At 36.4% G+C, this 18,068-nt stretch overlaps 3 protein-coding genes across 3 annotated transcripts in view; 2 read left to right on the forward strand and 1 right to left on the reverse strand.

The window, feature by feature from the left end:
• The first annotated feature begins 338 nt into the window (after positions 1 to 338).
• Positions 339 to 9,751, forward strand: LOC135687198 (succinyl-CoA:acetate/propanoyl-CoA:succinate CoA transferase). The gene is made up of 9 exons (XM_065203704.2): positions 339 to 557; positions 2,060 to 2,212; positions 2,765 to 2,913; positions 3,743 to 3,833; positions 5,193 to 5,381; positions 6,025 to 6,240; positions 6,726 to 6,863; positions 7,584 to 7,712; positions 8,536 to 9,751. Exons 1-9 carry the CDS (start codon positions 404 to 406, stop codon positions 8,718 to 8,720), a joined length of 1,404 nt encoding a protein of 467 aa, XP_065059776.1. The 5' UTR covers positions 339 to 403; the 3' UTR covers positions 8,721 to 9,751.
• Positions 9,752 to 10,350: 599 nt separating this feature from the next.
• The window catches only part of LOC135687200 (sorting nexin-2), a 28,037-nt gene continuing 20,319 nt past the window's right edge, over positions 10,351 to 18,068 (reverse strand). Inside the window, exons 13-15 of the mRNA XM_065203706.2 lie at positions 12,075 to 12,155; positions 11,734 to 11,805; positions 10,351 to 11,119 (exon numbers count right to left, since the gene is read on the reverse strand). Coding sequence (XP_065059778.1) covers positions 11,069 to 11,119; positions 11,734 to 11,805; positions 12,075 to 12,155 — 204 coding nt within the window. The 3' untranslated portion in view covers positions 10,351 to 11,068. The remainder of the gene's footprint in view (positions 11,120 to 11,733; positions 11,806 to 12,074; positions 12,156 to 18,068) is intronic.
• Positions 14,036 to 18,037, forward strand: LOC148957881 (uncharacterized). The gene has a single exon (XM_089114384.1). The coding sequence runs from the start codon at positions 14,051 to 14,053 to the stop codon at positions 18,035 to 18,037; it is 3,987 nt and encodes a 1,328-aa protein (XP_088970510.1). The 5' UTR covers positions 14,036 to 14,050.

The raw sequence follows: 18,068 nt of genomic DNA on the forward strand, positions 1-18,068 counted from the left end.
CCCGTGTTCCTGTTGAAAATGAAAAATGTTCCCTTGTTCTATTAAACTAGCAAAAATGTTCCCATGTTCCCAGTGGAAAATTTAAGTTGTTCCCGTGTTCCTGTACAATCTGTTGTCACGTTCCCTTGTTCCCGAAAACCCCTGGGAGGCCCTCTTTGTTTCCGTCTGGCTTTTTCTATGGCACATAAATTTTGTTTATTGATATGTCATCATCAAAAAAAATAAATGCCCCCTTTTTTGCGATGTTTTTGACCCTGACCTCTATACCAGCCCTTTCTAACCCACCTGACACACCCACCCGCTGACCCCCATCCTAACAACAACTTGACGTCAATGCCGCAGATATTACCAGTACAATCAGTTAGTTAGAGAGGTTAGACGTTTCGGTCACAATTATTGCAAAATGAAGAGATTATTTTCAAAAAGATTGTGGAATCCTGCAAGGATTCTTGCTAGGAGTTTTTATGAAGGAACTGCTTTTGAGCCGTTTCATCCGATACCAAATCGTAAGCCAAAGTTCATGTCTGCCGACGAAGCAGTGAAGATTGTCAAATCAGGTAATATGGCCTAAATCTCTGGCGCGTAAAATTTGATTTGATTCATATGTTCTCGCCGTAAAAGGATTGTTATATAAGCTGGCAAATGATGCAGTAAGCTAAAAATCATAAGAATTATCATAAAGTACTGCAAATTGTACATCAGCCGGTTGCAAAACTTGAAATGGAGAAGATGAGAGAACTCCACCAGATCTTTCGTCGGGGATTAAGCTTGAGCCATTGAGCAGCTAGAACGCGATTTCCTTAACGATCTTCCGTTGTAATAAGCTAACATCTAGTTTTTTCTAGAGTATAGATAGCAAGCGAGGAGTATTGGAACAGCTTAAAAGCTGCAATCAGAAAAATCTGATAGTGTAGTACAGCAATGTCAAAGGGCAGAATCGCTGTGACCTTTCATCGGGGACTGTAATCACTATGTGCTCCGAATAAAATAGCTAGAATATTGAGATCCGATCCGTGTAAATACTCGCTTTCCTTTTTCACTGAAGCTGCTTTTGTAACTTTTTTATTCATGCATCGGAGCTTATTTACCAATTAACAGCAACCTGCTGGCCTTTAGTTAGGAATTTGTGATACCTCAAGTTTCACTTCATTTTTCACAAGATATATCTGTCTGCAGTCTCACTTTATAAGTAGTCTACTTTTGACCTAGAGTTGGTGAAATTTGACAAGTTAGTTCCAAATTTTATGAAAGATATTTAAAACAATTATTAAATCAAAGCTTATTATTGAGATGCCCTAAATGTTTTATAAGAATACGCAATGTTGAATTGTGATTAAGTTTGCAACTAATAAATTGAATCAGAAAATTTAATGGACTTAGCCAGAATACCTATTTGGAATATTTCATGACAAGCTTGTCTCATCCTTAGTGGGAAAATTATTTATTTAGTATATATATTCTCTTTTATAAAGAAAAAACTTCGTAAGAATATAAAGAGGCTCTACATGCCAAAATAAGAACCATGAAAGAACTGCCTCAGAAAAATAGGGAAAACTGTTAATCTGTTAATACTTACTCTCCTGTTAATCAAATGAAGTAGATCACTAAGAAACCTTGCTTCTAAAAAGTTCATGCAAAGCTGTTATTTAATGGTCTTTAAAACAATTCATAAATAAAATTGTTCAAAAATCAATTTTTAAAAAGATAAAAATAAAGAACACCTTAGGATTAAATAATTCAAAAATTGAGAACACCAACCCCGTGGAAAAATTATTGCATTGTTATGTAAGGAAAGTGCAATCCACTGGAATCCATTGAACTAAGTTTGTGCTAGGGGTGGAAGTTGCAGGGGAGTGGGGGGCAAGAGGTTTAGGTAGATTATTGGTAAAAAATACAGTTTTTATCTCTTTTGAGGGTGAATTTGGGCATTTATCATCAAAGTAGCTTGTTTTTGTAGGTTTTGCCCCATTACCAAGAAAATGGATCTCTGCCTCTAGTTTATGTTATTTGTTTGTGTCAGGTCATTTGTTAAATGTTATTATCATTGTTTTATTTATAGGTGATGTTGTCTTTGTTCATGGAGCAGCTGCCACACCCCTGCCACTCCTTGATTCGTTAGCAGCACATGGAAAAGCATCACAGCTCAAGGATGTTCAATTGATCCACATTCACACAGAAGGACCTGGTGTTTGCCAACAACCAGAATACAACGGTATACCTACAGTTAATAGTTATTCTAGTGCCAGTAAAATTTTGGATTTTGCTATTCAGAAAAAGTTATTTATGAGTTCAGAAGCAATCCACTTCTTCAATTCATTTATCATTTATAATCATTTGATTGTTTCTTGGTTTTGTTCTAAATATGCTTTGTATATCTTTATCATTATCAAGTCTTTGTAAATCTTTATGAGTTATTGATTCTTACATTTTTTCTTGCTTACAAATTATATCTTTCAGATTATTTCAGGAGTTTTTTCTGATGATTTTTTATCATTTGCAATGTTGACATGGCAAAATATCAATGAATTGCATCTTTCCCCGATTTGAAAATATTTAGTTGGATTTGCATCATAAAAATTATCGTGCTAATGCTATGTGGAGCGATGTAGCCTTAAATTAACAAAAACAACCTAGAATAAAATTTTAACCACTTCATGTATTAACTTCCAATAAACTGTTAAAATGTTACCCCTGACATGCAATACTTGACCTCTGACCTTTCAGATTTTCTAACCATTGGCATCCTTTGTCTTTCTTAAAATAGGTATATTTCGTAGCACCTCCCTTTTCACTGGTGCAAATTGTAGAAAAGCAATCGAAGAAGGAAGAGCAGATTATGTACCCATATTTCTTGGAGAAGTCCCTCTTTTGTTCAGAAGAAATGTGGTTAATATTGATGTTGCACTAGTGCATGTAAGTGACCAATATTTCAAATGAATCTTGCCATTTTAAGAATGGCTTTTTTAATTTTACACTGATTATAGTTTCCATATTATTGTTTGTCATAAATAACATATGCCCCTTGTTTTCTGTGATATTTGTCTACTTTATACAACTGAAATATGATTCTATAATTTCATCAGTCAAGTCAGTGCTTTAGGGCCATAGTTCTAAAAAAATTCAATGTCAATGCACTTTCATAAATACCAGTTTCTTAGTGTTTTAAAACACCAAACTTTGCATGCCTTGTTCGATTACACTCATGGTCCCCGAAACCTCGATTTTTCAACTCTTTGAATGCCCAGTGATGAAATCTGACCAAATGACTGGCTTGCTTCAAACAGATTTGCTGTTGTCTTGTACTCCTGTATGTCGTGTACTGTTTTGTGCTTTGTTTGTCATCTTTTTGTTTGGATACATGCCTCTGTGATGGAAAGATTATGAGATCTGAGGGCTTTTTGTAATTCATGCTTTGTTATCTTTACATCATATTGATTGCAGAGCTGGATTCACGAAGTTCTTTTCTGAAATGTTGAGTGAATCAGTGGCAGAAATTTTTCAGGTGGGAGGGGGGATGGGCAATACCCACAAAAACAAGCAAATTGCTGACAAACAACATTTCTTTTACCAAAAAAACCATGTCTCAACCAACAATTTAGCAAAACTAGGGAGGGGGCAGGGGGAATGGCCCTTGGAGTGGATGTGAATGTTAGTGAGAGAGAGAAAGCCATAGCACTACCACAACCATGCTACTTGTTGGTGAAACACTTCTTGCTGTTGATAATGCTTTTTTACCTTTAAGGTGTCACCTCCAGATACCCATGGATTCTGCTCATTAGGACCTAGTGTTGATTGCACAAGAGCTGCTATTCAGAATGCCAAATACATAATTGGTAATGTCCTTGAATATAATGAGGTCACACCTTGTCATATTCAATGCTTCTACAAATACTACAATCTTCTACAATGTTAGTCTCCAAAAAGGCTTAGCCAATGACAGGATACACCTTACTCTCACTACAATACATCTACTTTACCTAACTACATATAACTACAGATGATATTGGTCAACGTATTAGTAGTCTTGGCCAGGGCATTTTTTAAGAATTTTCTACTGGTGGGGCATCTGAGAAAAGGGCATATAGATGAAGGCAGAATTTACAGATAAAACAGGCTTTCAAAAATATTCTAGGGGAATCGCCTACAGAAGCAGCAGTTCCAGGGAAAAATGAATTGAGATTTGAAACCTGTTCAATGAAGATTTCATCCATCAATATCTCAAATAAAATAAAAAGTAAAAAAGTCACCGAATCATAAGGGCACTTAAGTGGTGGAACAAACATGTTCCACTGGTGGGGCAATGAAAGGGGCTGGTGGGGAATTTCCCCACCAATTTATATGTTAAAAAATGTCCTGGTCTTGGCACAAGAGCATGTTTTACTTTTACTAAGCTTAAAACTTGATACTTAGGCAAAGTCATAAACTTAAATTCTGTGACAAACTTTTGGTCACCATGAATATTGGGTCACTACCAACTTTATTGATGAAATTTTCCTCTAATTGCTTTTCTTCTGGTATGGTGAGCATTTCGCTTCCCTGTAGGTGTTAAATGAGGAAAATCATATTGTGTTTTCTCTGTGTTATTAAGCTGAGTTTTATTCTGGTATCAGCCTTAAAAAATAAGTTTTGTCGGCATATAGATTTATATTTTTTATTGATTTCCTACTAGAATTAGTACTGGCAGACTTAACTTGACTGAGATTTGTTAATACATACTATCCAGCCTCATTGCTAGCCATTGCTCAAGGAGGGTTTTCCAGTCCTATTTGCTGAAAAATGAGTGAGCCATCCTTTTTTTTGCCAATAAGTTTGCTGACTAAGCAATCTTAGATGGCAAAAAGCTCCTCATTTTTTAAATGGAATTTTTTCTTGGGGGTGTCACACAGGGGGTGTAACAACACACAGCCCCCCACCCCCCATTTGACAGGCCTGATACTATCTTGCTGGAATGTAAGCCATGAAATATAGATTTATCTCTCAAAAACAATATTTATAACAAATTTAAGGTTTATATGAAACATCGCAATACACCGAGAATAAACAACAATGAAAACACGTAAATCAGTAAAGGCTAGCCTTTTATCGACCTTTCGCCACAGGAACTCCTTGGAGCCCGTCGAGCAGCCTGCTACAGTGGCCTTTTCTCCATTCACAAATTAAGATTTATTGACCAAGTCTGAATATTTTTCTAGGCCTATGCAACCCACAGTGCCCAAGAACATATGGTGATGGGCAAGTGCATCAATCACACTTAGATGCGTTTGTTTATATTGATCATCCTTTGCCTGTTGCTCATAAAAAGAAGCCATCAAAAGAAGAAAATACAATTGGAAATTTAATTGCTGAAAATTTGGTTGAGAATGGTGCAACCTTGCAAATGGGTAAGGGTCTGGTCTTAAACAAATTCTCAAACAAAGAAACAAACTTTCTGTTTTAGGATGAGTGGGAATAACCAATTAAGACAAATAAATATTGCATAAACTTTGCAACCAGTAACAAAACCAATTTTTAACCAGCATTGTTTGGAAACATACATTACTGAAAATATGGATTTTTAACATAGGAGGTGCTCTCTCCTCGATTAGTCTATCTACTGAGAGAGCTCCTCCTTTAAGGAATTCCCCACATACAGGTTCTATAAATGTTCTCTTTCTTAGTTTAATTTCTAGTGCCTGTCGTTTGTTTTATCTCTGTTTTATTGTACTTGATGTATTCGAACTTGTATGTTGTGTGAATTTTAAAATGAAAACTGAAACTGAAACATTACCAGGTTGAAAGGTGCATATTAGAAGCAGAAAGAAACATTTGCAACAATGATGGAACTCCTGACTTCTTTTCCATTTCCAAGATTGGTTGCTAAGATTGGTGTCCAGGATACAAAAATACGAAATTATTAAAAAGTATAGATTGGAGCCAGCTTTGGTAGACACTCTGGATACCATTGGCATGAATGTTACAATAAAGGTATAAAATGTATGCCTTAAGCAGAAGTTGTATTGCAGTAATAATTTTTTGGCATTTTAGGTATTGGTGCAATCCCAGATGCTGTGCTGGCATCACTCAAGAGCCATAAAGATCTTGGTGTTCATACTGAAATGTTCAGTGATGGGATTGTTGATCTTGCTCATGAGGGAGTTATAACTAATGCACAAAAAGTCATACATCAAGGCAAAATTGTTGCTGGTTTTGTAGTTGGAACCAAGACAGTGTTTGATTTCATCCACAATAACCCATTTGTAGGTTAGTTTTGTTTATTGATTCTTAAATTTGCACAACACCAACCTAGCTTATAGCACTGGACACAATTGGTGAAAATGAGAATCCCTTTTAGAATTAAGCATTGAACTAAAATTTCCCTGTTTTAGGTGCTCATCCTTTAGCTGGAGTTTTGATTCAGGCCAGCAATGGCCAATATCTGTAACAGGCCATTTCAATTGATGGGAACGATCACTCGCAATCGTGTCAGCACTCACACAAACAAAACCGTGGGAGCGTTTGATCGCTCGCACAAAGCGGTAAATTGTGAGAAGTAAATGTCAGCATCAACAAGGGAGGCTTAGCCCCCCTGAGCCCCCTTAGCACAACACCCCTGCAACAATATCTATGATGGATTTTTTGGCAAGAAAACTTGTTGCGAGACAATTCTGTTGCGAGTGATTACAGAGTATAGATTTATAACTTTATCTACTGAGACATAATTGCAATGATTTTATTTCTTTTGCTAGTGATGTGTGACATTTCATTTGTCAACTCAACTGCAATCATATCAATGAACCCAAAAGTTACTGCCATCAATTCTTGCATCGAGGTTGACTTGACAGGACAAGTTGTGTCTGATTCCATTGGCACAAGAATTTACTCTGGTATGTGGCAATCTCATATCAACTTATGGTTATTTTTTTCAAAAGCACTATGTTCTAATGTTTTTGGATGGCAATGAAAATACCCACTGGATAGACAAATAGGCCTACAATTACTTATATATCTAACTAACAACATAAGAATAATTCTTAAAGCTCTCTGCATCATAAATTCACACCAGAGCCTATTTTTGAATAGCCATCTGACACGATCTTTCTAGAATCTTGTATTTAACCATAAAATTGCATTCAACTTGCAAAATAAAATGTATTGAAATGTATGTTTAAAACACATGTTTAAAAAGAAAATTGTTCTCCATGTCCTTATTTGTAGACAATATTAAATGTTTAATGTTGAACTGAGCAAGGAAATTAACAAAAATTTCAACAGCTTGTTCCATGAGGGAAAACAGTGGCATACAGAGGAGAATTAACATTCAATGAATTCACTATCCTATCAATGCTTGCTGGCAGTTTATTTATCTACCAGCAGCTAATTTCAATAAATAATTTGAATCTTCTTATCTCTAGATTCTTATATTCAGTCATGATTTTTCGATTATTTACAAATTGTATTTTGAACATGTTATGTTTGTTGAATCATGTATCAAGAGCTTGCCAAATTGTGTTGTAAAGTGTCTTAATATTTTGTAATAAATTTTGCAGTGATTTGTCAAACCTATTAACAAGTTATTGAAGGAAACATGTATTTGAAAACTATAGGTGTTGGGGGACAGATTGACTTCTTGCGTGGTGCAGCTTTGAGCAATGATGGAAGGGGAAAACCAATCCTGGCAATGCCTTCAGTAACAAAGAAAGGAGAATCTAAGATAGTGCCAGTTGTCAAAGAAGGTATGAATTAGCCTATGGAGTTTTGCAGTTCATTTCTCAAGAGAGATACTTTGTAATAATTTGGGTAATAATACTGTTATTCTGGTCATCAAAGCTTATGTTGGGAATAAGTGTAGATATATTTATTCTGTGTTAGATAAAAAAGACTGTTGCATAAAGTTTTCATGCATCTCAGGACCAACTTAATAAAATCCCTGTTGATAGCCTCATAAAGTAGCCTGTATCTTGTCTGCACAAAAAACCTTTTATGAAGTAATAAGGTGATGGGCTCAAAAGCATATTTGGTTTATCAAAGTCCAGGGCAATGTTTGTGTACCTTGTGTAGCAGCTTAAATTTATAAATCTTCAACACTTTTAATAGATTTGTAATAGGAAATCTTTGGCTGAATGATGTGAATTGGAAATTTGAACTTTCTTTACAAGAAGGCAGAAGGTTGCAATAGGAGGGCATCAAACTCCTTGTACCCTCTCTTGTTTTTATTGTGTTGTAATGTGGGTGTAGCTGCAGTAGCCGAGTGGTTAAGGCGCTTGACTGCCATGCCAGCACTCCAGGTTCGATCCCGGTTTGCGGACAGCCCTCAGTCAACTCAGCTGAAAATGAGTACCTGGTTGAAACATACTAGGGAGGTAAAAGCGGTGTGGCAAGGAACTGGCCACCCTACCACACAATGCCGTGGCCCAGGACGATGCACCCTTAACAGTGCATTCCCCAATGTTCGATATTGAATACGGGACCAAAAAAAATTGTGGGTGTAGTTTTTACCTAAGGTGACATGGTTTATTGCATGTTCAGCTGTTATGTGTTATATATTTTTATTATCAGGAGGAGGTGTTGTCACATCAAGAGCACATACACATTACCTTGTTACTGAGTATGGCATTGCTTACCTATTTGGCAAGAGTCTTCGACAAAGAGCATATGCACTGATACAAATTGCACATCCTGACCACAGAGAATACCTTGAACGCTCTGCCTTTGAAAGACTGAAATGCATGCCATCACCCTAGATTCTTAACAAATGAGATCCAATTAGAATTCCTTTCACAACACAATTTATTGATTTACTCATGCTGCTAGTAACAAGATTGAATCACTCCTATTCACATGCATTATAATGCTGTAAGATACCTATAATTCAAAACTTATGTATCCTTTAATTTGGAGACATGCAGAGGCAATTGCTGGCAGGATCTATTTGATGTTTCTATAGGTTATTGCACAGTAGAGAATTAAGCATTCTAGAGAATAAGCTTAGAACTTCAGCTTAGCCAGATAAAGCTATTGATAAATTGTTGTAACAAAAAAAGATAAAAAAATTACCTGCATTTATCTGAAAGCCAGTGGATGGGAGTTTTTTTCATATGGAATAAATTTATCAATATTAATCCTTGTATGTTATTAAAGGGGTTTATTGTATTTTCATATGCACTTCTTATAACCTGGTAAATTATTTAATGTTTTGTAGCACACATTTAAGTAGCTAAAGTTCCTTCAGGAAAATTTAAGATAATTGATAATCACACTTTAATATCTTTAGCAATTATAGTAAATTGTACCTCATTTTCCTTTATTTTATCTTAAGTCAACCCATGGCAATCCTTTAAAGTTTCACATCAGATGGACATTTACAATAAAAGCAGTGTTTAGAGCCCTATAAAGAAATAAAAAGGTTTTACTTCAGCAAATAAAATTAGTTACATCTGGTTTTGGGTTTTTTTTCTGAAACATGCTGTTAGCAAATTTTCTCCAAACCTTTGAAACCCATCTCTTAGTAAATTCAAGGCCACATTTTTTGGCAGCACATTTTCTTAATAAACAAATTTCTTCTTTGACAAATAATTCACAAATATTGCTTCTTTAACTAAACTATGTTAACTAACACTTTCACATTTGAAATAGTAGACTATGTCACTTTTTCTATTGATAATCATAATTGTCAGTTTTAAGACTTTTGGTAATGAATGTACTAGTGTAATGCTAATATTTGCAAAAAAAGAAAACCATTACATTTGAGCTCTTTTTCTGGCTTTTAGCATCCTATTTACCTACATATAGTCTTCCCAGACACTCACCATGTAATATTTCATATTTTTAAGATTTACTCATAGTGGTTAGCAAAATGGTTATGCATAAGTTGGTTATGTCTACACTACATACAGTGTTTACCATTTTATTAGGCTACTATGATATCAGGATTTACATTGTGTAGGAGACTGGAGGTTTCAAAACAAGGTTTAAGGTAAAAAAATGGGATAAGAAAATCTCCTAGAATCGAGGTGTGTACCAGATTCAGTTCTAAAGCTATACCCAGACCAATATTGTTTACAAGACAAAACACACCCACATCCTTAGGAAACAGAAACCATCTTAGCATAGCTTTAAGCTTACTGTAAAAATGTAATAATGGCATATTGTGCTTAAAATTTTCATCAAAATTTACTGTGGAAAAAGTAAGAAAGGTCGCACCTGCCTTTTCTGTTAACTTTTCATGATATCAGAGCAGAAAATCAGAAGTAACCTAAATTTGAAGCCATATATTATATATTTGAACTTTGCATCAAGCAATTCCCAAAACCGTTAGTAAAATTAACACACCTCTTTCAAGCAGATGCATCTCCAGCAAATAATCTGAAACTGTTGAACTCTTATGACCAGGTAAATACAACAATTTAAATTCAGACAATTAATACAAAAAGATAAAATTAATACAGTAATTATGAATAGGAAAGCTTATGTAGAAACAATTATATATAATACTCTTAAGTGTGAAAACTGTGATGTCAGGTAAGAATGTGCAGGACAGCATTATCTGCTATGGTAAAGATGATTCAGTTTTGAAGTTACGATTTTCAAATGTTGCATTTGTATATCAGTTAGTTAAGCTTAAAGAGCTAAAATACTATGAACATGTAATTGAGCCTTTACAAATAGTTCTACCATTTTGGATCATTAATGACAAGTTAGGTTCAACTGGCAGAGGACAAAGGACAAATATCAAAGGACAGAAGACAAATGTCAAAAGACAAAAGGGTTGAGTTACCAATAACTTTGATCATGAGGTTTTAATTTAATGATTCTAGGATACAATCTCTTCGCTTGGTTGTAATATTTTGATAGTTCAAAGCTGCAGCAACTTTATTTAGACACAATAATGCATGAACAAATTCTACAAGGCTTGGTGGAAAAGATTTTGAATTTGAAAAAAAAATTATCAGGTACTGTTTGATTATCTATAAAAAGTCTAAATTTGTGATTATGCTTGTGTCTATTGGCGATTTCAGCTGAGTGATCTTAATCAAAGTCAATCAACAGCAATCATTCTGCAAATGATTCCACTACAATTTACCCAAGTTGATTATGCGATGGCCTTTGCCTCTGGAAGGTATTCTTCCCAGTACTTAACCATCTAAAAAGATTGAATAAACAATTAGGCTTACTTTTTCTGGTGATTAAATTGAATCAAATTTATAGAGTAACTCATAAATTCTAGAAACAAGCCCAATTTACAGTGATTAGATAGGAAAAGTGCCTGTCTTCATGTGGCCTTGACTCTGTTGATTTATGATAACACACTCGACTGTTTACAATGCGCTCTTTAAGATTTCTGTCACAATCAAAAACAGTTCTAAGGAATTCTATGTTCTCACCACGAAGCCATTCTGTTTACTTTTGGCAACATCCATGCACAGATTGATAAAAATTAGTCATAATGCACAAGTGAATAAATCAAACTATTTTTGATGTTTAGTGAGCTGTTGGTGTTTGTTAAAAAAGGACAAACTGATCTATAAAGTATGCAGTTTGACATCATCTCATCAGGCCTTGCGAGAAGAGCGCTTGGGCTCAATCAAGCACTGCCACACACACCTAGATAGTTCTAGTAGCTTGATAGATCGAGCACCTAGAGTGTTTATGATGCAAATAATGAATGCTATTTGAGGGGATTTTTCAGACTTGTGTAGAATAACCTAAGACAATTCAATGTATGGTTTACAATAAAAGTAGAAAATAGAAACAAACCTTTTGTTGACATTCCATCATAGATTCCAGATATTTTATGATAAGATCCTTGAAATCATTAACCCTGCTTACCTGAATAGCAAAATAATATGATGAGAGGAAATAAAAAAAGTTTCTGCCAGTTTATTCAAGCCTTTTTTTTGAGACAAAAATTTTTTGTCTTCATGGAATTACTGAAACATTAAATATTTGAAATAAATCTTGATTTGTATGAAATAAATTATTAGTGTGATTAACCACACAATGGCAACTTTTTTGTGACGAGGATTGACACAGACCAAGCCTGCCGAGAGCCACTACACCTTCAAAGCAACAATTACAGGTAACTATTTTGCACTTACCTCAAACCGTTTATGTTCTTTTTGAATTGTTTTTGAAATTAGCTCAAACTCCTCTTGCCCTTTCTCTACTTTTCTCTCCCACTACAATTTGAAAAAGAACCATTTAAAAAGTTGTTAACAAGATATATTAGGCGATATCAGAAATTTTGTAGAATAGTATGTATATATATGAAGTATGCTTAAAAAGTATAAAATTGAACCAATCTATAATAATGGAACCAATCAAGTATAAACTCCCAATGGCATTTAACAGAAGCAAAGGTGGTGGCATTGTAAAGATTTAGCAGGCCCGTCAGAACGGGGGGGGGGGGGGGGGGCTGGGTGGCTGGAGCTCCCCTAATAATTGTCAAACTGTAGTATGTTTCCTTTGTAACAGTGTACTGAACGAGAAGGAAAACAATGGGCAGCCCCCCAATATGAATTTCATTTCGACGGCACTGTTTAGTAACATCAAATTATCAGCCAAGTGGTCAATAGACTTTTCCCCTTATTAGGTCATGGTGCAATGCATTCTGGTACTTTAAGTTAAACAGATGATAATGCGATAATGTTATTTGGCAGCGTGGCTCTTACTTTACATTTCCCTGTGCCTAGTATGAAGTGACTTGGTTTGGAACAATTCCCTAAGTACCCTACCCTTAAGGGTGCACTTGCAATCTCAAATCCATCCAGAAGTACAAAAATTCAATCTTTAAATAACATTGTATACAATCATGCAAACACAAACTCTTCTCAATAAACCAATGCATTCCTGCTTAGCTAGTCTTTGATTGATATTGACAAAGGCGAATGGAGAAGGGTCCAGTTTTACTCGGCCTTTTTGTAATTAACCAATGCAACAGTTTATGTCTGAAGATGAAGCTAAGATAGTTGATTGAGTCTGTTTAATACACCTTTCCCCTAATTAAGTCATGGCGCCATGCATTCTGGTACTTATAGTTAAACCCACAAACATTTGTTCAGGTTGTATACGTGACCGGAGTTCTGTTATTCTTCAACACTATTTGCTCAAATGGTCAAACAAATCATGAAAATAAGGCAGAATGTACTGAACAGCACATCCATGGTTCTTATCAAATCTCTTGCCCGGGAATTTATGTTTTCCAATTAGGCGAAAAAAAGGACAAGAAGCAGTTCACTCTTGATTGACAAGAAGAGGATATGGGCCTCGAAAGATATGCAATTAAAAGGAAAGGTTGGACCAAGTCTTTAAGGTTTATAGCAAACCTCTGAAGTGAACAGCTCAGTGGAAGACTCCTCGATAATTCTGTAAAAATACTAAAGAGTGGAAGTGCACCTTACGCCTGACAACAAAAGAAGTAAAAAACATAAAACTGATTTGCTTATTTGCTAGATATTTCTATTTGCATGCAGCTGAGCTGTATTTATTTATCACTTTTTCCTCCTTCAATACTCATAAATTGTCACTGCCTTTGACCTGAACATTTCCATTCTTTCTGTCTATCTGCTTTTTTTGCCCTTACATTTCCCATATTTCACTTTCCTAGTTGCTTGTTGTAGGGGAAGGTGAGGGGTCGGGGTGGGGGGAGGGGTGGATGAGGAGGGGGGAAAGGATTTTATTGAATATACTCAAAACTCTCTGATTCCTAGTTTGGAATAGGGGCCACTTCTCTTGTGACAGCATAAAGACAGTAGCGGGTTCATACCACTCCCCCTCCCCCTTTTTCCCCCTAGGGAGTTTACCCCCAAGCATTTTGTTTCTCCATTCACATCAATTCATCCCCATTCTTGTAAAGGTGTACGGTACTTTATTATTATCATTCGTTATGTTGATTAGTAGTGGACATTTTAGGACAGTTTAGGACAGTAGAGAACTGGGACCGAGTTTCAGTTTTTTTTAGTTAGATCTTCGAGAGCACGAGACAAGATGGCGAATCTTAGAGTTTAGCGATTTGTGTGCGGCACATTTCCGTACATACGTGGCGATCCTGCAAGAGACACATACCGGGAGAATCATGGCAAATCCATCAACAGAAACAGCAACAGGAGATGGGCAAAATTTAGGCCCAGAGATTGATATCGAGAAGGAAATAGCGAAGTTGAATTATTATACAGAGCAGACAGATGAGCTCATAGAAATTGGAGACACAGTAGAAATGGAGATAGCAACAAATAGGGTGAAGGTAATCCACAATAAGATAATTGATTTGACAGGGAGAATTGAAGAGATGAAATTAGAACAAGGGGAATCATCTAGGTCAGTTAGGCAGTGGAAAAAGGATGTGAAAGATAAATATACAGGAATGTTAGAGCAAAATGAGAAAATGTTGAGAGCTTTAACACAAATAGAAACTCAAACAAGAGAGGAAGGTCTGAGAAGGGAATTTGAAAGGAAGCAAATTGAGCAGCTAAGGGAAGATAAGAGAATGCTAGAAAGACAAAAGCAATTAGCAGACCATGAAGAGAAAATAAGAAGGGAGAGATACTTACAAGAGAAGTCTTTATGGGAGGAAAGAATGCATGCTGAAATTAAACTTGCAGAGAAAAAGCTAGAAATGGAATGTGGGGCTAAGGCAACCTTTTCAAAACTGCCAGAGCTGAGAGTCACACCATTTAAAGGCACAATAGCTGACTGGATAAGATTTGAAAACATGTTCACAAGTCAAGTTTTAAGTAAGGGGTTTAGTGATGAAGTTAAATTTGGATATTTGTTAGAGATGGTGAATCCCAGAGTAAGGGATAAAATTGCAAATCTGAAACCAGGAAAAGTTGGGCTTGAAACTGCCTGGGAAAGGCTCAAAAAGGAATATGGGCAAAGGAATGCTGTGATAAACACACACATTGATGAAATTGTGAATCTACCTACCATAAAGGGAGTAAATTATGAGAAAATTCAAGAATTTTATGACAAGCTCACAAAGAATTATGATGCCCTGCTGACACTTGATGAAGAAAACATGTTGAGAGGATTTGTGATGACAACATTAAACAAGCTGCCAAATGTCAAGTCTGATTTGGTAAGGCTGGATGATGATTGGGAAAGCTGGGGGATGTCAAAGCTTATTGATAATTTGCAGAAGTGGTTGAAAAGAAACAAAACAGAGGAAATAGGAAAGCCAGTGGAAAAAAGAGAAAAACACTGGTATACAGGTGAAACAAAGGAGAAACACTCAAGAAAATGTATTTATTGTGATCAAGATCATTGGAGTGATAAGTGCAAAACACAGGAAACTATAGAGAGTAGGAGGAGCTTCTTCAGAGAAAATAAGCTATGCTTCAACTGTGGGAAAAAAGGACACAGGGGGGATAAGTGTCTAAGTAGGGGGTGCTACTTTTGTAAGGCTAAACACCACAGCAGCCTATGTGAAAAGCAGAAAGGTGAAAGTGAAAAAGGTTCAATTTTAACAGGATTCACACCTTCTGTGGAGGAAACACTCCCACCAATTTTGCCTGTAAGAATTGATGGAAAGGTTATTTGGGCATTCCTTGACACAGGTTCAGGAAGGAATTTCATTTCTAAGGATGCGTTAATGATGCTCAAATCAAAACCTGAGAGATATGAAACAAAAGATGTAACAACTATCAATGGAACAGCAAGAAAAGCCATGCCAATCTTTCAGATGACCATAGAATCATTAGACAAGAAAGCCAGAGAACATATTGAGGTTGCAGGGGTAGAAATGCATGATTTCACAACAGTCAAAAGGCCAGATTTAAGGAAATTGAAACAGCTGTTTAGACACACCAAAGACAAAGAATTCTACATAACAGCATCAGGGGAACATAAAATTCACATGATTATTGGAGACAAAACATACAGCAAACTGAGAACAGAGACAGTTTTCAAGGGGAATGATGATGAACCAATTGTAGAAGGCACATCATTTGGTTGGATTATTCATGGAGGAGAATTTTCTAGCACAAATTGCATGTTCACCAGAGAGCTTGGAAATGAATATGAGAGATTATACAGCCTTGACATACTTGGGGTTGAAGACAGGGGAGAAGATGACCAATTAGATGTTTACAAAGAGTTCAAAGAGAACATTTCCAGACAAAATGATGGAAGGTATGAAGTTAATGTTCCATGGATACCAGGAAGCAATTTGGCAGAAACAAATGAGATGCAGAGCAGAAAGAGATTGAAAAATGTTGAGCGCAAACTGAGGCATGATGAAAAACTGCAGAAAGAACACACAGAAATTGTTGAGAATCAGTTAAGAGAGGGAGTTGTGGAGAGAGTTCCAAGTGAACCATCTGGAACAAGAATATTTTACATGCCTCACAAACCAGTTGTAAGAGAGAGCGCTGCTACCACAAAGGTGAGAATGGTATTTGATGCCAGTGCACGCCCAACGCCAACAACAAACAGCATCAATGATTGCATGTACAAGGGACCTGCGTTGCAGCCAAATATTTGGGACATTATGGTCAGAGCAAGAATGACACCATATCTGCTGCTAGGAGACATACAAAAGGCATTTTTACAAATTGGAATTAAATCAGAGGATAGAGATGCATTCAGATTCTTATTCACACTGAGTGGGAAGGAAGAACACCTAAGATTTCTAAGGGTCCCTTTTGGGGGGGAAGCCAGCCCATTTATGTTGGGGGGAACCTTGCAGCACCATTATGAGGAATTTACTAACACAGAGCTAGCCAGTACCCTAGAAATGCTCAGAGAAAATACATATGTAGACAATCTGATGTGTACAGGAATGAGCATTGAAGAGCTTCAAAGATTTAAAGGAGAGGCATCTGAAATACTAGAGGATGCAAAGTTTCAAATTCATAAATGGGAATCCAACATAGAAAGCCTAGAAAGTGAAAATATGGAGAATCCAAGCAAGATTTTGGGGCATGTTTGGAACAAGGAAGAAGATACTTTGATGGTACCCATAAACAAAGGGGAAGAGGATAAGGTCTCAAAGAACACTGTATTGAGTCAATTAGCCAGAATTTATGACCCCTTGGGAATCATTTCACCAACCCTAGTAGAAGGAAAGAGAATCTTCAGGGAGGCCTGTGATGAGAACAAGGGAGGGGATGCTGAAGTTTCTGAACCCCTTATGAAAGATTATTTGAGATGGATGAGACAGCTGAGAGAATTAAAGATACCAAGAACTTTAGTAAGAGAAATAAGAGCAGTTGATGCAGTGAATTTACACATATTTGCAGATGCAAGTGAAAAGGCATGCTGTGCTGTGACAATTGCAGTAGTGGAACAAGGATCAAGCAAAGTAAAAGGCTTACTCACTTCAAAGTCAAGAATTTCAAAGAGAAACACTTCGATAGCCAGACTTGAGTTGGTTGGGGGGCAAATGGCAGCAAACATGGCCAAGAACATTTGCAAAGCATTGAAGAATTGGCCAATAACATCAATCAATGTGTGGATGGATAGTATGGTGGCCTTATTTTGGATAAACAATCCAGGGAAACAATGGAAAGCATTTGTAGCGAACAGGGTGAGAAAGATTACAGAGATAGGGAATGAAATTGGAATAGAGTGGAAATACTGCCCATCAAGTGAAAATTTAGCAGACCTAGGCAGTCGGGGTGCGAACATAGAGAAAATGGTAGAAAAGAAGTGGTTTGAAGGGCCAGACTGGCTGCTAAATGAAGAAGAATGGCCAGAACAACCAGTGCTGAAGAGTTCAACAAGAAACTTGGAAGAACAAAGACCAATTAAAGAGGCAATCTTATTCACAAACGAGACAGAGAGTGATGAATGGGATAAGCTTTTAGAGCGTCAAAGCTATTGGAGAACACTTAGAACCACATCATGGTGTTTGAGATTTATCAAAAATTGTCTTGCCAAGAAGAGAAAGGAGAAGGTAACAAGAGGACCTCTGACCACAGAGGAAATTATGAGTGCAAGAGATCATTGGGTAGTAAGAGAACAAAGATACATTATAGAGATGAAAGAAACACCTGGATGGAAATTGATAAGAGACGAGAAAACAGGTATGCTTCGATGCCAGGGAAGGATTCAAGGGTATTAACCAATCTATTTGGAGAAGAGTCTCTTTACTG

This window comes from Rhopilema esculentum, chromosome 20 (assembly GCF_057945365.1).
Source record: "Rhopilema esculentum isolate cy_ngs chromosome 20, ASM5794536v1, whole genome shotgun sequence".
NCBI lineage: Eukaryota > Metazoa > Cnidaria > Scyphozoa > Rhizostomeae > Rhizostomatidae > Rhopilema > Rhopilema esculentum.

Bases quoted from the DNA above. Each gene is read 5' to 3' on its own strand.
- LOC135687198 (XM_065203704.2), top strand. From the start codon at position 404: ATGAAGAGATTATTTTCAAAAAGATTGTGGAATCCTGCAAGGATTCTT. The intron at 2,914-3,742 runs GTAAGTGACCAA...TTTACCTTTAAG, and splicing joins TTGATGTTGCACTAGTGCAT to GTGTCACCTCCAGATACCCA. The intron at 3,834-5,192 runs GTAATGTCCTTG...ATATTTTTCTAG, and splicing joins GAATGCCAAATACATAATTG to GCCTATGCAACCCACAGTGC.
- LOC148957881 (XM_089114384.1), top strand. From the start codon at position 14,051: ATGGCAAATCCATCAACAGAAACAGCAACAGGAGATGGGCAAAATTTA.